Source organism: Coregonus lavaretus (genome assembly GCF_964263955.1).
Source record: "Coregonus lavaretus genome assembly, contig: HAP1_SCAFFOLD_6106, whole genome shotgun sequence".
Lineage (NCBI taxonomy): Eukaryota > Metazoa > Chordata > Actinopteri > Salmoniformes > Salmonidae > Coregonus > Coregonus lavaretus.
The window spans coordinates 12,860-34,247 of record NW_028163597.1 but is presented as its reverse complement, the minus strand read 5'-3'; the positions used below and the strand labels follow the sequence as shown (position 1 = coordinate 34,247).

At 44.1% G+C, this 21,388-nt stretch overlaps 2 protein-coding genes across 2 annotated transcripts; both read left to right on the top strand.

Annotated features, from left to right (window-relative positions):
- The first annotated feature begins 3,924 nt into the window (after window positions 1-3,924).
- Window positions 3,925-12,304, top strand: LOC311117954 (chromobox protein homolog 3-like). The gene is made up of 5 exons (XM_084192843.1): window positions 3,925-4,078; window positions 4,608-4,819; window positions 5,078-5,249; window positions 8,099-8,253; window positions 8,693-12,304. The coding sequence occupies exons 2-5, from the start codon at window positions 4,614-4,616 to the stop codon at window positions 8,811-8,813; spliced, it is 654 nt and encodes a 217-aa protein (XP_084048969.1). The 5' UTR covers window positions 3,925-4,078; window positions 4,608-4,613; the 3' UTR covers window positions 8,814-12,304.
- Window positions 12,305-13,919: 1,615 nt separating this feature from the next.
- LOC311117956 (sorting nexin-10B-like) lies at window positions 13,920-16,496 on the top strand (the record flags this gene model as incomplete). The annotated part of the gene is made up of 5 exons (XM_084192844.1): window positions 13,920-14,019; window positions 14,233-14,333; window positions 14,602-14,703; window positions 15,067-15,285; window positions 16,244-16,496. Exons 1-5 carry the CDS (start codon window positions 13,927-13,929, stop codon window positions 16,494-16,496), a joined length of 768 nt encoding a protein of 255 aa, XP_084048970.1. The 5' UTR covers window positions 13,920-13,926.
- Window positions 16,497-21,388: the final 4,892 nt, after the last annotated feature.

Here is a 21,388-nt window from a genome sequence, read left to right as displayed (position 1 = left end):
TGTAAACTCAATGTAAGTGTTTTGATACACTGAATGTGTTTCTAAACAGAATTTAAATATACTCTGAAACACCCAAACTGGTTCTTCAATCTGAATATTGATGTTTTTAAGAGAGCCTTGTGAAAACCATTGTTGGCGATTCACTGCATTTAAAAGGCAGCATCAAAACACAAAAAGCATGTTTTGGCAGACTGTGTCTCTCATACAAGCAAATGATTTTGAAATACCAATACCGATTGATGATGATTTTCAGACAATTAACATTTTAAAGAAGACACTGGGAATGTAATACTTTTCCTAGGGTAGACAATGGCAGTAATCATAGCCGACGGTTGCCAGGCCCATTGTGATAATATATATAAATTATTTTACAATCAAAATGTTTAGGGCTATGTAAGTCATAGCAGGGGTAACATTAGGTAACATATAAAGAGGCCTTCATGTGAGAAGGTGGATGTGAACCTGGGTATCCTGCTTGTCAAAACACTGCCTTATTCCAGTCAGCCAGTCTTCAGGACTAAATGGTTGTGCTGAACCACCCTTGTTAAGTTCAGCACATGGGGCCCGATTAAGACTTGAGCTAAGTGGACTTAACAAAACATGGACGTAAGTCCAAAAAAAAATTCATCAACTCAAATCCACCTTTTTGCTTTTTCTGTGCTTTGTTTAGACAGATTAGAAACAGAATCGGGAATTTAGTGCCCAATTTATGGGGCAGTAAGATGGCAAATATATTTTGAATTTTACCCACTCAACCACACAGCCACGTACAGAGTGAGGAACTTGTACCCCATATCAGAATATATTTTTTTAGATTAAAGAACTAATTGGAACTTCAAACATTGTGCTACCGTACTGTTCAGAATTCCCCCAGTCTGGGGCATGGAGGTGGAGAGAGGGCATTCGTGTCAGGTGTGCCCTCTAGCAAACTCTATGGTCAAGTATAAAAGCAGGCAAGTTTGTGGGCACCTCCGCTGTGTTCAGGTTCTTCAGAAACTCAGACAGGAAAGAGCACACCAGGCTCAGGCAAAGCTCTCCAAAACAATCCCAAAAGTATGCGTCAATGACAACGTGAGCACAAAATGTTATAGAACCCCACAGTGGAGGTATCATAATACCCATAAAACCTAGCGGTCAAACAGGGAAATGGTTCCAATCGCTTTTCCACCATTCATTTTTCCCATAGAGAATATTAGAAACACTTAAAATAAGGGCTGTATTTCGTGTAGGCTTACCCTGGCGTGATGTTTTGATAACCATGTAAATCTCTCTCGGACAAGGTGACTTTTATCAATATATTCGGCTCTATTTACTCTCAGATTCGAACATGCTAATTAGCGTCAATGTAGACATCATGCAAGACTACAAATCCCTGCAAGCTCCTGCATCTCTAGCTGACACCTTTGCTAACAGGTATTGTGTCAATTGAAAACTTGCACAAGACAGTTCACAGAATTGTTAATTTAAAGAAATGTAGCCAATTTATTAATTACAAAATGTAGCTAACATTAGCTAACATCCAGAGATTATTACCTTTGCCTCGATTCGGCAGTCTCATCCAGATCATCATGGCATTTGTAGTTCTTAATGATAGCCACATTAGCAGCTAATTAGCATTACTTTTTTGGGGGGTGAATACAGGCGACTATATTGATAAAAATCACATTGTCCTACAGAGATTTAAACAGTTATCAAAACGTCATGCCGGGGTAAGCCTACATGAAACACAGCCCTTATTTTAAGTGTTTCTAAAATCCCCTTGAGGGGAAAATAAATGGTGGAAAAACTATTGGAACCATTTCAATATTTGACTGCTAGGTTTTATGGGTATTGTGACTGTGTTACATTGAAGAAGGAAACAGAAAAGGAATTCACTCAACAAGAACATTGGTTTTGTGTAGAATTTTGGTTGTGGTCCTCTGTAGCTCAGCTGGTAGAGCACGGCGCTTGTAACGCCAAGGTAGTGGGTTCGAACCCCGGGACCACCCATACACAAAAAAAAAAATGTATGCACGCATGACTGTAAGTCGCTTTGGATAAAAGCGTCTGCTAAATGGCATATTATTATTAATAGTCACTGTATGCTTACAGTACAAGTCCAACAGCCATTTTGATTCATTGATCAGTTTTGTTGATGCTACATCTAGTTGTTAATGGACACGTCATTGTTTGCACCTTTTGTGCACTTGTTTTTTATGCAAATTAAGGCCTGTTTTTTTTTGTTAATACTGCTGGTTTGTTTCCCTACTAGCTTTGCGAGCTTTATATTTTGATCGATTCTTGCCTCACATGCTGTATGCTACACTATATAGCCACTGACAATTTAGTCTGCTCTAGTTCTTGCCTACCACGCCACATGTTATTGCATCCAACTTTTGACATTCATATTGTTATCTTGTTTCTCTATTTGCATAGTTTCATTCATGTATATGCATTTTGCATATTGCTATTGATATGTTTAATAATTGTATATTAATGTTGCAATTTATTCATATTAAAGCAGTTAATAACTTAATAATGCATGAATGTACTATCATTATTGCTTGTTATTATTTGCTATTGCTAGGTTTCCATGCAGAAAAACATACATACATACTATGTTACCCACCGGCTGGCCAATCCTAACCACAGCCAATCAAGACAAGGTTCACAGACTAATGCCAACTGAACTGTCAACTGTCAATCATAACATCTAACTTAACTGTACTGTGATTCAAGCCATCTGAACAACTTCCATGTACCATCATCTGAATATAAAGACTCAGGTCAGAGACATTAGCATAATGGATGACTGGTGGATCGCATTGTGCCCTGGGATTAAGTTTTGTACAAGTTTTTTATGAGTGCTACTGCTAACATTAGCAGTCACTGCCTGTATTTTTGTGAAATACAATGCCATATTTCCCTTGATTTTGAAGAATATGACTATGATAAATAACTTACAGATCTTTGAACTGTCTTACTTTATCAGTATTAAAATGTTAAGGACCAGTTCATGTTTTGTTGTCATTTGATCATTTGCTAAGAAAATATTAAGCATTTGAAGCTTCAAAATCATGTCTTGAAAAATGTATTGTGTAGTCATTAATTATTATCCTGGACAAACGTATTAATTTGTATTTTCACAAAACTATATTTTCTCATTTCCTTTGTTTGAGCATAATACCATACATTTGACCTTTAGGAATGACCTATGAGGAGTTTATCAACACACCTTATAAGAGCAGGGAATATACAATAAGAGGAGGGACTCCCGTTTACAGTATTTGGAAACTCCAGAAGAAGGGTTCCAATGGTACACTAGACAGGATTCGAAACACAATGATAGTGTTTAGGAGCTTTAGATCGAGGAAACGACATCAAAAGAGAAGGGGTCTAATTCTACATGAAACAGGACTCGAAACATCATAATAGTGTTTTCATTATTTACCTGGTTAGTGCTCCCAGTCTCTGGCAAGGTCTTCCTATGACTATGTGGCGTTACAACACACCACGTCATGTTTCAGAACACCTTATGATGAATGTTTCTGTAGGCTACACCTTAAATCTGTCTCATAACACCTTACACCCATGTGTTTCAAAACTTCACCAAAGTTAAGGTTTCGTCTCCTTAACGTTGGTGGCAGCTCAGTTCCCACTAGTGTTAGTGTTACAAAACACTTTATTTTAATAGTGTAGGCAACTTCTGTCCCTCATGCCCGTCGTCTATCAGCAATCATCATTATAGCATGTAGCCAAATCCTACTATTACATTACACAGTAGTAAGCCCATGCGAGTTCCCACTGTAGACAGAGCAGACAATCGGATCCGTCTGTGATTGGCGGATGTCGCGTTGTCTCTTCCCGGTTTTTGTGACTTGACCTCTTCCCTTGGCAACCACTTCCTCCGAGCACCCAACCCGGCCATCTTTATTTAACTCATTCATTAAAAGTTTTTGTAAACACACTGGAAGATTGTTGCATTTGGTTAAGCATCTGACGAACGACGGGATACATTTCAATTGTTTTTGTATCGGCGTGCTCCAGCGTATGCTACAGCGTAGCGTATTTCTGCCACAGCCAAAGTTGGACTGAAAGCGTACGTGTTTATTAGTAATATCCTTCGACATGTAGTCTAGTCTACATTTGCGTTCATCATACGATACATTTACTGTAAGTCGTCTAGTTAGTGTATGTTTGTCAGTGACTGCTGTCTGCAGTGTTGCAGCCTCTAGTAATTTCACCAGCGCACCCGCGGTAAACAATTGTCTAGTAAATAGCAATAGATGTGTATCCAACAGAAGATGTGTACAGAACGCGCGATTTCAATGTAGAAAGACGACGCGCTAGCCTATCTGTCGATGACCCGTTTACCGGAGGCTGCTAGACGTTACAATGTAGCCACATGATGATGATGATAATGACGACGATATTCTGTCTGGACCTCGATATTGTGCTCGCGTTACATTGTAATAACGTTACGTGAACGATTTAACGTAATCTTTATGATGAGGGGTGAATACAGCCATAGCCTCTTCACCAATACACAATTCAATAGGCTACTACATTTTCCGGAATAATATTGTTCTGAATTACACTTAACTAAAGTATATATTTCCCCCCTGCAGGTTAGAATGAGAAAGAAGCAGAATGTGAAACAGAGGAAGACAGAGACAATAACTACAACAGTAATAACACCACCACCATTAACAACACCATCACCAACAACAACAACAACAACACCCCCAGTCGTCCAGGAGTTCGTGGTTGAGAAGATCATCCGTAGAAGGGTCTCCAATGGAAGAGTAGAGTACTATCTGAAGTGGAAAGGATTCACTGAGTAAGGAGAGCATTTCAACACAGTTGGATAGACCATGGTTCCTCCCAAATGGCACCCTTTTCTCTAGCGCACTACTCTTTGAAAATAATTACACATTAGTGCACTATATAGGGAATAGGGGGCAATTTGGGACGTATAATGTGTATCCTAGACTAGTTATTAAGAGTTGTCTATGAATTCCATTCATGTCTTCAATGGCTAATATTAGAAGTTTGCTGTACATAGACATACTCACACTGTTTCTGCCTCTGCCACTAGTGCTGACAACACCTGGGAACCGGAGGACAACTTGGTCTGTCCTGAACTGATAGAAGAGTTCCTGAGAAACCTCTGTTTGTCTGGAGAGAATCAGGTTGAGGAAGAGAACCTACGGCCGGTGGAACCAGAGCTAGTCCCCAAAGAGGAACTGGCAGAACAAGAGACTGAGATTGTGAGTGACTGAGATCTGGGATGACAGAGTGACTGAGATCTGGGATGAGAGAGTGACTGAGATCTGGGATGAGAGAGTGACTGAGATCTCGGATTACAAAGTGACCGAGATCTGGGATGACAGAGTGACTGAGGTCTGGGATGACAGACAGGTCGGCTACATCAGATCCTTGTTTATTAATCTCAATAGAAGACTGATCTCTAGCTCATTGTGTTTATTCATCTCAATAGAAGACTGATCTCTAGCTCATTGTGTTTATTAATCTCAATAGAAGACTGATCTCTAGCTCATTGTGTTTATTAATCTCAATAGAAGACTGATCTCTAGCTCATTGTGTTTATTCATCTCAATAGAAGACTGATCTCTAGCTCATTGTGTTTATTAATCTCAATAGAAGACTGATCTCTAGCTCATTGTGTTTATTAATCTCAATAGAAGACTGATCTCTAGCTCATTGTGTTTATTAATCTCAATAGAAGACTGATCTCTAGCTCATTGTGTTTATTCATCTCAATAGAAGACTGATCTCTAGCTCATTGTGTTTATTAATCTCAATAGAAGACTGATCTCTAGCTCATTGTGTTTATTAATCTCAATAGAAGACTGATCTCTAGCTCATTGTGTTTATTAATCTCAATAGAAGACTGATCTCTAGCTCATTGTGTTTATTAATCTCAATAGAAGACTGATCTCTAGCTCATTGTGTTTATTCATCTCAATAGAAGACTGATCTCTAGCTCATTGTGTGTATGTAGGTCCACTACTATATGATCATGGTATAGAATAAGAATACCGGTACCCAAAAATGCACATTTGTTATATTATGATAAAAGCTCCACAATAATGTGGAAAAGTTACCTCAGCAGACTGATATAGGAATAGAACCAGGAAGGAGGCATTCTAATTCCAGAATGATATCCACATGTTCCAGACATTCTGTTCCAGATATAGACATGTTTCATTGTCCCCTTGGAGTCAATGTTTCCACTTTCCACGACTGGCACTGAGCTTCCACATAGTTCTATAGAATGATGAAAAAACCATCAGCTGGGTTATAACGCTCCACCAACTCATCACAACAGGAGATCCCTCTGACAGGTCAGCTGGGTTATAACGCTCCACCAACTCATCACAACAGGAGATCCCTCTGACAGGTCAGCTGGGTTATAACGCTCCACCAACTCATCACAACAGGAGATCCCTCTGACAGGTCAGCTGGGTTATAACGCTCCACCAACTCATCACAACAGGAGATCCCTCTGACAGGTCAGCTGGGTTATAACGCTCCACCAACTCATCACAACAGGAGATCCCTCTGACAGGTCAGTTGGGTTATAACGCTCCACCAACTCATCACAACAGGAGATCCCTCTGACAGGTCAGCTGGGTTATAACGCTCCACCAACTCATCACAACAGGAGATCCCTCTGACAGGTCAGCTGGGTTATAACGCTCCACCAACTCATCACAACAGGAGATCCCTCTGACAGGTCAGCTGGGTTATAACGCTCCACCAACTCATCACAACAGGAGATCCCTCTGACAGGTCAGCTGTGTTATAACGCTCCACTAACTGATCACAACAGGAGATCCCTCTGACAGGTCAGCTGTGTTATAACGCTCCACTAACTGATCACAACAGGAGATCCCTCTGACAGGTCAGCTGTGTTATAACGCTCCACTAACTGATCACAACAGGAGATCCCTCTGACAGGTCAGCTGGGTTATAACGCTCCACCAACTCATCACAACAGGAGATCCCTCTGACAGGTCAGCTGGGTTATAACGCTCCACCAACTCATCACAACAGGAGATCCCTCTGACAGGTCAGCTGGGTTATAACGCTCCACCAACTCATCACAACAGGAGATCCCTCTGACAGGTCAGCTGGGTTATAACGCTCCACCAACTCATCACAACAGGAGATCCCTCTGACAGGTCAGCTGGGTTATAACGCTCCACCAACTCATCACAACAGGAGATCCCTCTGACAGGTCAGCTGGGTTATAACGCTCCACCAACTCATCACAACAGGAGATCCCTCTGACAGGTCAGCTGGGTTATAACGCTCCACCAACTCATCACAATAGGAGATCCCTCTGACAGGTCAGCTGGGTTATAACGCTCCACTAACTGATCACAACAGGAGATCCCTCTGACAGGTCAGCTGGGTTATAACGCTCCACCAACTCATCACAACAGGAGATCCCTCTGACAGGTCAGCTGGGTTATAACGCTCCACCAACTCATCACAACAGGAGATCAAATAAAATAGTATTTGTCACATGCGCCGAATACAACCTTACCGTCAAATGCTTACTTACAAGACCTTAACCAACAATGCAGTTCAAGAAATAGAGTTAAGAAAATATTTACTAAATAAAATAAAGTAAAAAATAAAATAAAAAGTAACACAGTAAAATAACAGTAACGAGGCTATATACAGGGGGTACCGGTACCGAGTCAATCCCTCTGACAGGTCAGCTGGGTTATAACGCTCCACTAACTGATCACAACAGGAGATCCCTCTGACAGGTCAGCTGTGTTATAATGCTCCACTAACTGATCACAACAGGAGATCCCTCTGACAGGTCAGCTGGGAGCTGGGTTATAACGCTCCACTAACTGATCACAACAGGAGATCCCTCTGACAGGTCAGCTGTGTTATAACGCTCCACTAACTGATCACAACAGGAGATCCCTCTGACAGGTCAGCTGTGTTATAATGCTCCACTAACTGATCACAACAGGAGATCCCTCTGACAGGTCAGCTGTGTTATAATGCTCCACTAACTGATCACAACAGGAGATCCCTCTGACAGGTCAGCTGTGTTGTGTTGTCCTCCCAGCAGGTGTACAGCAAGCAGAGACAAAATGACCTCCAGGAGCCAGCTGACCAGGAGTCTGTATCTCCTACTGACCTCACCCTCACCTGCCCCCTGGAACCTGAACGCATCATCGGCTCCACAGACAGACACGGAGAGCTCATGTTCCTCGTCAAATGGTACAGTTAACCGCTTGCATACTGCCACAACAAACTCCAACAAACACCAACATTCCAAAGTTGGCAGATGTTGTCTGTTGTATTTAGAATGTTCTAAAAGCCAATTGGCCCAAATAAAAACTCTGTGTCACACAACTGGTTCTTCTTGTCTTCCTGACTGTATGCCAGGCAGCAACAGACTAGTGTAGGCTACATTCCTCAATCCTACTAGTCATTTCTGGTAAAGACTTTTGGTTGTACAACAGCACCAAAGTAGTTATAATGATTTACTCTGACAAACAGAAAAAAGTAGACATTATCTCCCCCCCCTCTGTTGTTTATAATGAGCTCTCTTTACATGTGTAATGTGTAATATCATGTATATTATCTATGTAATCATATGTCATAGGGACAGGATAATAATTCCAATAATGGCCTGTATCCCTGTGTGTCTGTACAGGAAGAACTGTGATGAGGTGGCCCTGCTGTCAGCTAGGGAGGCCAGCGCCAGGTGTCCTCAGGTGGTCGTAGCCTTCTACGAGGAGAAACTCACCTGGCACTCTGGGGATGAGGACCAGTAAAGGGTGTGTTGTGTGTGTGTGTTGTGTGTGTGTGTGCATGCCTGCTGTGAGTGTGTGTATGTGAGTACACAAGTATGGAGGTGAACTGACAAGCATCTGTAGGCAGCTCCAAGGTTAATTTCTCCTCCACCGAACCAAGGTCCTCCTTGAGCTGACATTAAAGGCACAGTGTGTGAAACGATGGCCTGCTGCAGGTAGATTGAGTCATCGTGGCAGGTGTAAAAGCCCTCTACAGGGTTGGCTGGGCCTCTTCCTGCTTCCTGTGGTGCTGTGTGAGGTCACAATGCCTTTGGGGATGTAGTGCAGAGTGTGGTGGAGTTCAGAACCATTCATAGAGACTTATATCTCTCTCTATGGCTCTGATTGAGTTGAAACTAATGAAATGAAGGCAGACACTGCCTGATGAACTGATGAATGCTCCCCCAGTTTATTGTGCAACATATCGACCCGAAGCTCTTTGTCAAAGCCTGACAAAGTGTGTGGGAATCTCTCTGGATTTCATGACTTGATTTTTTAAATCCAGCACTTAAAAGTGACCGGATGTGCGTACACTACGTTTAAAGAGTTGAAACGAACCCTTAGCATTTCTTTCCCAGTGTCTTCATGTACTGTAGCAGACTGAATCACTGTGGACACTGTGTTCTGTTGACTTTGACTACTGTTACTGTTGTAGCAGAAACCCATGTGATTGTATTGGAGTTAAGTGCTAGATTTAGTTTCTTGTATCTTCTGCCGTTGTTGCACTGTGGCCACAAGGCACTCCCTCCGGCTCTTCCACTGTGAGATGTCTATGGTTTTACTAAGTAGGACACGTATCTTGTATAGTAATGGGTTCAATGTGCATTAGACTCAATAGATAACTACTGTCCACCTAATATGATATCTGCACCATTTCGTTTTTGCTACAATCCTTGATATTGTACGTTTTTTTGTGTAAGATTCAAAGTTGATGAATGTGTTACATTTAGTTTACTGACAAATGTAGAAAAGTGTTGTATGATAGTAGATGGTTTGCTGTTTAATGTAGAACATGATAGTAGATGATATGCTGTTTAATGTAGAACATGATAGTAGATGGTATGCTGTTTAATGTAGAACATGATAGTAGATGGTATGCTGTTTAATGTAAAACATTATAGTAGACGGTATGCTGTTTAATGTAGAACATGATAGTAGACGGTATGCTGTTTAATGTTGAAAATGATAGTAGATGGTATGCTGTTTAATGTAGAAGATGATAGTAGATGGTATGCTGTTTAATGTAGAATATGATAGTAGATGGTATGCTGTTTAATGTAGAACATGATAGTAGATGGTATGCTGTTTAATGTAGAAGATGATAGTAGATGGTATGCTGTTTAATGTAGAACATGATAGTAGATGGTATGCTGTTTAATGTAGAAGATGATAGTAGATGGTATGCTGTTTAATGTATAACCAAACCAAGGGTTGTATTACTGACCATGGAGATTTTATGAGTTACAGTGTGATCAAAATGTGACGTCACATATGAAAAAGTGTATCTGATGTGAATATGTTCATTTGACCCAGTCACCACTTGTTCTCAGCTACTCTTAACCAAATATTTATCCACCAACCTGTATTTGTTACTGATAAATCATTCTTTTGTTAAGGGGCCCATAGTTTATCCTGATGGTGCATATACAGTGGGGAGAACAAGTATTTGATACACTGCCGATTTTGCAGTTTTTCCTACTTACAAAGCATGTAGAGGTCTGTAATTTTTGTCATAGGTACACTTCAACTGTGAGAGACGGAATCTAAAACAAAAATCCAGAAAATCACATTGTATGCATGACATAAGTATTTGATCACCTACCAACCAGTAAGAATTCCGGCTCTCACAGACCTGTTAGTTTTCCTTTAAGAAGCCCTCCTGTTCTCCACTCATTACCTGTATTAACTGCACCTGTTTGAACTCGTTACCTGTATAAAAGACACCTGTCCACACACTCAATCAAACAGACTCCAACCTCTCCACAATGGCCAAGACCAGAGAGCTGTGTAAGGACATCAGGGATAAAATTGTAGACCTGCACAAGGCTGGGATGGGCTACAGGACAACAGGCAAGCAGCTTGGTGAGAAGGCAACAACTGTTGGCGCAATTATTAGAAAATGGAAGAAGTTCAAGATGACGGTCAATCACCCTCGGTCTGGGGCTCCATGCAAGATCTCACCTCGTGGGGCATCAATGATCATGAGGAAGGTGAGGGATCAGCCCAGAACTACACGGCAGGACCTGGTCAATGACCTGAAGAGAGCTGGGACCACAGTCTCAAAGAAAACCATTAGTAACACACTATGCCGTCATGGATTAAAATCCTGCAGCGCACGCAAGGTCCCCCTGCTCAAGCCAGCGCATGTCCAGGCCCGTCTGAAGTTTGCCAATGACCATCTGGATGATCCAGAAGAGGAATGGGAGAAGGTCATGTGGTCTGATGAGACATAAATAGAGCTTTTTGGTCTAAACTCCACTCGCCGTGTTTGGAGGAAGAAGAAGGATGAGTACAACCCCAAGAACACCATCCCAACCGTGAAGCATGGAGGTGGAAACATCATTCTTTGGGGATGCTTTTCTGCAAAGGGGACAGGACGACTGCACCGTATTGAGGGGAGGATGGATGGGGCCATGTATCGCGAGATCTTGGCCAACAACCTCCTTCCCTCAGTAAGAGCATTGAAGATGGGTCGTGGCTGGGTCTTCCAGCATGACAACGACCCGAAACACACAGCCAGGGCAACTAAGGAGTGGTTCTGTAAGAAGCATCTCAAGGTCCTGGAGTGGCCTAGCCAGTCACCAGACCTGAACCCAATAGAAAATCTTTGGAGGGAGCTGAAAGTCTGTATTGCCCAGCGACAGCCCCGAAACCTGAAGGATCTGGAGAAGGTCTGTATGGAGGAGTGGGCCAAAATCCCTGCTGCAGTGTGTGCAAACCTACAGGAAACATATGATCTCTGTAATTGCAAACAAAGGTTTCTGTACCAAATATTAAATTCTGCTTTTCTGATGTATCAAATACTTATGTCATGCAATAAAATGCAAATTAATTACTTAAAAATCATACAATGTGATTTTCTGGATTTAGATTCCGTCTCTCACAGTTGAAGTGTACCTATGATAAAAATTACAGACCTCTACATGCTTTGTAAGTAGGAAAACCTGCAAAATCGGCAGTGTATCAAATACTTGTTCTCCCCACTGTATGTTCAGGACAAACTCCAGTCCCTACACAAAATGACTGACACTGTATGCATTGTGCACCTCTCCCATGACTGGAATGTTATCGGACAATGGCCGCGTCCCAAATGGAACCCTATTTCCTTTGTAGTCACTATATAGGGAACGGGGTGCCATTTGGGACTCTGACAAGCTGTTTAACCTTTTGTTCTGGCCTGCCACTGACTAAGTTACTGTACCGGTTGACCTTTTTATCTGTGAAGTGTCTGTCTGTGAATAAAGGTAGCTATCACCCTGTGCGCCTTTACTGTCCTGTTTTTCAGATCATTCGCATTAACAAAGACTCAAATGACAACAAACACAAACAACGGACTAAGACTATCCCAGTTTGGGTTATCAGTTGTACTAAAAGCTCATGACTGCATTTAGAAGTTATATTCTTCAATAATTAATGGGAATATATCATCAGCAGCAAATATTGAGGATTGCGCCTTACTTTATAAACTACACTAAGACTTTGTTCAGTAGATTTGATGACAAGAGAAAGAGATACACCCATAGAGAAAAGACTGTTCTATATGTACTATATGGATGGACACCAGCACACCTGGGACTTGCAGGTGAAGTACTTTATGAAATGTGATTCAAACGAGGAAGCTCAGCAGAATGAGCATTGCAATGTCACATATAAACACACAGTGACGTTGCAATTCTCATCCAGGTCAGGAGGCAAAGACAGTGCTGGTCACTACACACTGTCATACTAGAGAACAGAGCGACGGTTATATCAAGGCCGTTGTAGTTACGATCCTGATCCTAGGGCTGTATGGTCTTTTATTAGGTACTTCCAGGTCAGACGGTCCAACTGATCAACAACAAATACAGACGAAATGTCTCAGTTATGTAACCTTATATGGTACACAATAACATGTTTTATATCAGAGGTTTATGGAAGCAGCACAAGGTGTTCCTCAATCCTCTGTCCTGTGACTATTTGGATACCTGTTTTTCTATAATAAAGACTAGATGGATCAGCTCTTCTCTCAGAGCACACCATTCATTCATTCCCCAGTCCACTGTGGATTTGATCTGATAAAGATCTGAACTTGGAGAATGAGAGAAGTGATTGACAACCTTGTGTACCAGGTAGAACTGGAGTCTTTTTAAACAATCAGTTCCATGGGAAGTTTATGGGTGTCTGAGATTTTAAATATCATTGTCAGTTGATCATGTAAGAGTACTGTAGGTAATGTTGCCCAGTGAGGGTCGGTGTGGGTGTCTCTTCAGGCTTCAGTAGGTTGAACTGTGGTTAGAAAAACTCCATCTAATGATGTTTAGTTCCTCCTGAAAACAGACAGTAAACACCATATCACATTGTGTAAGAGAGAGATCAGTCCTACTTCTGCTTTCACTCTGCCCTAGGGTAACATAAACTGGACCAACCTGTAAAAGACACAGGGTTTTCCGATATACAGATTTAGGATCTTAATTTGAGCCAGTTTTCTACAGCAGGAAAATAATCCTGCAGCAACAGGAAATGTGAATTATTATGTGGATTATAATTAATGGACAGCTGAGTATGGCTTGATAAATTTTTTGTTAGGGCAAATCAAGTGGAAATTACTAACTTTAGAAGCCTTTTAAAAACTAAAATACACTACAAGTTTGCATTTCCTGCTGTCGATGGACAATACTCAGCAACAAAAGAGTGATCAAATTAAGATCCTACATCTGTAGAGTTGGAGTGAGTCAATGATTACACATCCTGTATTTCTGTCCCGTAAAACTTCCATCTTTGCATCAGACCGTACATTCTCACTTCTCATCCACAGTTTAGTTAAGCGTGGCTCAGTCTCTCTCCTCTCCTCCTCAGTCTCTCTCCTCTCCTCCTCAGTCTCTCTCCTCTCCTCCCCATGCAGCAGTTCATCAGTGTCTGGGTTCGGGATCCGCGGATTCAGAAGAATGACTTCTGGCATGCCCACATGGACTATGAAATCTGCATACATGTAAGTATGTAAAATGGGGGGAAAACGAAGGGGACGTGGCTGATGTGCAAACCATTATTTGAATTTCCGAATTAGTTAAATTTAGGTTAAGGCTATGGTTAAGGTAAGGGTCAGTTTTAGATTAATGTCTCTCCGCCTGTTCATACGGATGATAGAACATCAGTGTTAAAGATAATAGAATATCAGTGTTAAACTGCTGTTGTCTCTCCTCAGACCAACAGTCTCTGCTTCACTAAGAAGATCTCCTGTGTGAGGAGAAGGTACAGTGAGTTCGTATGGCTCCGGCAGAAGCTACAGGCAAACTCACTACTCATGTGGGTATTCATAGGAGGATAGCATACTCTATATGTATAGTATATTGACCTAAGATAGCTGGGAAAAGATTTAGCAAATGTACATACTGAAAATACATCCACATGTCTTGTGTCTCTAACTAGTAGTTGTTATAAAAGGTGCCAATTATTTTATATAAAAAAAAAAAATATGGCTATATATAATTAATTCAACAGTCCAAAAATGGATGTACCAATCCCAGATGACCCCTTTAAGTGTGTTTACATTGTGAGTTGTCTCCATTTCCAGGGTCCAACTACCTGAACTACCTCCTAAGAACCCTTTCTTCAGCCTGAACAACGCCCAGCAGATCACAGAGAGGATGAAGGGCCTCCAGAAGTTCCTTGAACTGTGAGTGTCCTTCTGGGTTATACCTTTATTAAACCAGAATAACAAACATTACAACACATTTACAAAAAAAAATTATACTAATAATTTATAAAATAATACTAGAAAAACAAGAGTTATACTCAAGGGTTAAAGGCCTACAAAACATTTCGTACACTTAAGAATTGGCAAGCATTTGGCAAGCATATGCCTCCTCGTGACTGCACTAGGTTGTGCTTCCTCTGTTCTTCTGACGGTAGTGAACAATAGGCGGTGTAATAGTTTCTATTTGACTCATGTTAAACAAATCAACAGACCCATCAATATCCATTTGTATTTATGGGTCTGTTGGTACATTACCGGAGTTCCATTGGTCTTTCATCCCAGGACCCTGGAGAGTAATCTGCTTCTGTCAGACAGCTGTCTGCACCTCTTCCTGCAGTCAGACCTGGGGGTGTCCAAGATAGAGGCCTGCGCCTCAGGGAGAAGCCATTACTCTGTGTCCCAGGCCGTCCTGCGCTGCGGCTGCAAACTGCAACGCTTCCACTCCCAGGAGGACCTGTTAGAGACCAGCCGCAAGGAGTCCTGTGACTCCGACTCTGTTAGGTAGGTAGGCCTCACAAGCACGCACGCACACACACACAAGCACACACACACACGCACGCACGCACGCACGCACGCACGCACGCACACACACACACACACACACACACACACACACACACACACACACACACACACACACACACACACACACACACACACACACACACACACACACACACACACACACACACACACACACACACACACACACACACACACACACACACACACACACACACACACACACACACACACACACACACACACACACACACACACACACACACACACACACACACACACACACACACACACACACACACACACACACACACACACACACACACACACACACACACACACACACACACACACACACACACACACACACACACACACACACACACACACACACACACACACACATACTGCACACACACACACACATACATCAGACACACACGCACAATGTATGTAAAAGTCAAACCTAACAGGCAGGGCGAAAGGGACATTATATGATGTCCAGGGCAGTTGAATTGGCATTCTCTGTCCAGTACAGTTGAATTGGCATTCTCTGCCAGTGCAGTTGAATTGGCATTCTCTGTCCAGTGCAGTTGAATTGGCATTCTCTGCCAGTGCAGTGGAATTGGAATTCTCTGTCCAGTGCAGTTGAATTGGCATTCTCTGTCCAGTGCAATTGAATTGGCATTCTATGTCCAGTGCAGCTGAATTGGAATTCTCTGTCCAGTGCAGCTGAATTGGCATTCTCTGTCCAGTGCAGCTGAATTGGCATTCTCTGTCCAGTGCAGCTGAATTGGCATTCTCTGTCCAGTGCAGCTGAATTGGCATTCTCTGTCCAGTGCAGCTGAATTGGCATTCTCTGTCCAGTGCAGCTGAATTGGAATTATTTGTCCAGTACAGCTGAATTGAATTGTATAGTATGTGTGTCTTTTTCCAGTGTGTTTGTAGAGCCGGAGCCCAGCAGTAAATATGGAACTGCCTCCTCACCACCAGAGACACTAGCTCTGTCTCTGCCTGACAGGACCAGACCTAACCACAACCAGGAAGATACCCTAGCTCTGTCTCTGCCTGATAGGACCAGACCTAACCACAACCAGGAAGAGACCCTAGCTCTGTCTCTGCCTGATAGGACCAGACCTAACCACAACCAGGAAGAGACCCTAGCTCTGTCTCTGCCTGATAGGACCTAACCACAACCAGGAAGAGACCCTAGCTCTGTCTCTGCCTGATAGGACCAGACCTAACCACAACCAGGAAGAGACCCTAGCTCTGTCTCTGCCTGATAGGACCAGACCTAACCACAACCAGGAAGAGACCATAGCTCTGTCTCTGCCTGATAGGACCTAACCACAACCAGGAAGAGACCCTAACTCTGTCTCTGCCTGATACGACCAGACCTAACCACAACCAGGAAGAAGACACTCTCAGCATGTCTGTCTCTCCATAGGAACATCACCGCCAATCAGGACATGCTAACTCACAATATCTGCATCCCAAATGTCACCCCGTAGGGCTCTGGTCAAAAGGAACATCACCGCCAATCAGGACATGCTAACTCACAATATCTGCATCCCAAATGTCACCCCGTAGAGCTCTGGTCAAAAGTAGTGCACTATGTAGGCCATAGGGTACCATTTGGGATTCAGCCAATACTGTGTTTGCTCTCATTCATCTTGAAATAAGGCTTGCACACAGCTTTTTGTCATCCATTTCTCAAAACTACTGTCACCATAACTACCTTGTCTTTCTGCCGTCAGAACAGTTTTTTTTACTTCATTTTCCCAGAGAAGATGGTGAGGGAATATATGTGTTTATGTCTGTCTAGTTTTGTTAAATAATATTTGTAAAGTCCAAAAATCTGAAAGATATTTGTCCCTGGGATTATATAGGATACCTTCATGCATGCACTGTAAATAAAGTCATTTATAATGTGTTTTTGATAGTGTTCTTGATTGTGGTTGCAAAGAAGGGAATGTTCTCGGTTTTACAACACTAATCCTGTTCTTGTCAAATGATGGAAACTACGTTTTGGGTTTGATCAAACGGTGTGTCTACATCTGCCCAGTAGAGTGCAGTGTTGTTGTATTCAACCATCCTCATCACTAAATTAATTAGTCACGTTCTACCACTTTATATGGCAAAATAATACTGGAAATGACATAGAACAATGAATCGTCATGACAACAGGCAAAGAAATATTAATGTCTTAGAAAGTAAGACTTACTGGCCTTAACCACCAGTAGTAGGAACCATTTTAACTGGCTGCAGCCACTGTATAAGACACTGTGAGGCTTCTGTAATAGGGTCTCTGAGGAGACAGCTTCTACCTATAGGACAGCTCTACTGTCAGAAGGGGACAGGGGTCCCTCCCACAGCATCCCCCATGGACCCGCTCCTGTCTGACAGGGGTCAGAGGTTAGGCAGGTAGCCCGTCCCTGGGACCCGCTCCTGTCTGACAGGGGTCAGATGTTAGGCAGGTAGCCCGTCCCTGGGACCCGCTCCTGTCTGACAGGGGTCAGAGGTTAGGCAGGTAGCCCGTCCCTGGGACCCGCTCCTGTCTGACAGGGGTCAGATGTTAGGCAGGTAGCCCGTCCCTGGGACCCGCTCCTGTCTGACAGGGGTCAGATGTTAGGCAGGTAGCCCGTCCCTGGGACCCGCTCCTGTCTGACAGGGGTCAGATGTTAGGCAGGTAGCCCGTCCCTGGGACCCGCTCCTGTCTGACAGGGGTCAGAGGTTAGGCAGGTAGCCCGTCCCTGGGACCCGCTCCTGTCTGACAGGGGTCAGAGGTTAGGCAGGTAGCCCGTCCCTGGGACCCGCTCCTGTCTGACAGGGGTCAGAGGTTAGGCAGGTAGCCCGTCCCTGGGACCCGCTCCTGTCTGACAGGGGTCAGAGGTTAGGCAGGTAGCCCGTCCCTGGGACCCGCTCCTGTCTGACAGGGGTCAGAGGTTAGGCAGGTAGCCCGTCCCTGGGACCCGCTCCTGTCTGACAGGGGTCAGAGGTTAGGCAGGTAGCCCGTCCCTGGGACCCGCTCCTGTCTGACAGGGGTCAGATGTTAGGCAGGTAGCCCGTCCCTGGGACCCGCTCCTGTCTGACAGGGGTCAGATGTTAGGCAGGTAGCCCGTCCCTGGGACCCGCTCCTGTCTGACAGGGGTCAGAGGTTAGGCAGGTAGCCCGTCCCTGGGACCCGTTCCTGTCTGACAGGGGTCAGAGGTTAGGCAGGTAGCCTGTCGCTGCATGGTGCCCCCTGCTGATAAAAACACCAGTTACACTCTTCCTCCTTCATTGACAGGTTACCCTCTGCCTCCTTCACTGACAGGTTACCATCTTCCTCCTTCACTGACAGGCTACCCTCTTCCTCCTTCATTGACAGGCTACCCTCTGCCTCCTTCACTGACAGGTTACCATCTTCCTCCTTCACTGACAGGCTACCCTCTTCCTCCTTCCCTGACAGGCTACCCTCTTCCTCCTTCCCTGACAGGCTACCCTCTTCCTCCTTCCCTGACAGGCTACCATCTGCCTCCTTCCCTGACAGGCTACCCTCTTCCTCCTTCCCTGACAGGCTACCCTCTGCTTCCTTCCCTGACAGGCTACCCTCTTCCTCCTTCCCTGACAGGCTACCCTCTTCCTCCTTCCCTGACAGGCTACCCTCTTCCTCCTTCCCTGACAGGCTACCCTCTTCCTCCTTCCCTGACAGGCTACCCTCTTCCTCCTTCCCTGACAGGCTACCCTCTGCCTCCTTCACTGACAGGCTACCCTCTTCCTCCTTCCCTGACAGGCTACCCTCTTCCTCCTTCATTGACAAACTCAGGCAGGTCACCTGTGATACAAGTCAGTATTGGACGTCCATCCATGTCTGAGGACGTCGGGAGATGACGTGGAAACCAGCCACTAGGGACAACAGTGAGCGCTGTTACCTTCAAGTAGGCTTTGGTTTTGCTAGAGCATTGTGGATGGGTGTAAGCATCTGCCTCTGATGTTCAAATCCAGCAATAGAAAGTTGTTTTAAGCCTATCCCAAACCTTAACCCTTACCTTAACCATTCAGAGTTAATGCCTAAACTTAAGAATTTGGAGTTAATGCCTAAATTTAACCTTAAACACTTCGAAATGTGAGATTTGTAACAACTTCAAAATTTGACGTTTGAGAAACGTCTAATTCTGACGTGAGAGTTTGTAGGACAAACTACCCCCTCCCTCTCACACATAGGCTTACACACAGGCACAGACGCACACTAAGCAGGCACACTTCTGTCATGTGTCCAGCTACATAGACAGTCTCACTGTGTAAGGACAATGAGTAACCTAACTCAACACTCATCTCAACCCTGTATGTGTGTGCGTCTGCCTGTGTGTGCTCACACACAGAGCAGTACTATGCTTATGCAGAGGTAATGAACACTAAGCAGAATGATGTGTGGCTGACATATTCTGCACCGCTAATTAGATTAGCATGTCTCTCTGAGGTGGACAGGAAGCTGGACAGGAACCTCATTAGACATTCAGAACGGGACCAGACAATAGGCTCACGGTGGTGTGACGGACAGGTGATGTCACCTGGGGAGCTGCTCAGGTCAGTGCAAGAGACAGGATGGCTGGGTAAGGAGGGGCGGGGGGACGGCCCACAAACCCACAATGGGATAGGGAGGACGTTTTTTCTGAAGATAGCTTGTTAAGGTGTAGAAGACTCTGTCTGTCTCTCAGTGAGAGAGAGAGAGAGAGAGAGAGAGAGAGAGAGAGAGAGAGAGAGAGAGAGAGAGAGAGTGTGAGTGTGAGCGTGCATGCACGTGTGTGTGAGTATGAATGTGTGTGTGTGTGTGCGTGCGTGCGTGCGTGTGTGAGTTTGAATGTGTGTGTGTGTGTGTGTGTGTGTGTGTGTGTGTGCGTGTGTGAGCGTGCATGCATGTGTGTGTGAGTTTGAATGTGTGTGTGTGTGCGTGCGTGCGTGCGTGCGTGCATGTGTGTGAGTTTGAATGTGTGTGTGTGTGTGTGTGTGTGTGTGTGTGCGTGTGTGAGCGTGCATGCATGTGTGTGTGAGTTTGAATGTGTGTGTGTGTGCGTGCGTGCGTGCGTGCATGTGTGTGAGTTTGAATGTGTGTGTGTGTGTGTGTGTGTGTGTGTGTGTGTGTGTGTGTGTGTGTGTGTGTGTGTGTGCGTGTGTGAGCGTGCATGCATGTGTGTGTGAGTTTGAATGTGTGTGTGTGTGCGTGCGTGCGTGCGTGCATGTGTGTGAGTTTGAATGTGTGTGTGTGTGCGTGCGTGCATGTGTGTGAGTATGAATGTGTGTGTGTCCTCTGTCAGTGATTGGCTGTGTGCGGCATTACCCTGCAGTCACTCTAACACACACTCAGGTAATGAAGCTGTCACACACACACACACACACACAGGTAGTGAAGCTGTCACACACACACACACACACACACAGGTAGTGAAGCTGTCACACACACACACACACACAGGTAGTGAAGTTGTTGAGTGGTGCAGCTTGATATTCAAAGGGGTTTCGTCCCTGGCTTATGACAGAACTATCCAACTGTATATACTTACACAGCATGGCTAGGGTACTGTGCAGAGGACACACACACAACGCACACGGCACACACACACATACATTCACATACAGGTAGAGAGAGAAAAGAGAAAAGAGAGAGAGAGAACAGAGAGAGAGGGAGAACAGAGAGAACAGAGAGAGAGCAGAGAGAGAGAACAGAGAGAGAGAACAGAGAGAGAGGGAGAGAGAGAGGGAGAACAGAGAGAGAACAGAGAGAAAGAGAGAACAGAGAGAGAAAGAGAACAGAGAGAGAGCGAACAGAGAGAGAGAGAACAGAGAGAACAGAGAGAGAGAACTGAGAGAGAGAGAACAGAGAGAACAGAGAGAGAGAGAGAACAGAGAGAACAGAGAGAGAGCGAGAGGGAGAACAGAGAGAGAGAGAACAGAGAGAGAGAAAAGAGAGAGACCAGAGAGAGAAAGAGAGAACAGAGAGAGAAAGAACAGAGAGAGAGAACCAAGAGAGAGAGAACAGAGAGAACAGAGAGAGAGAACAGAGAGAATGAACAGAGAGAGAGAGAACAGAGAGAGAGAACAG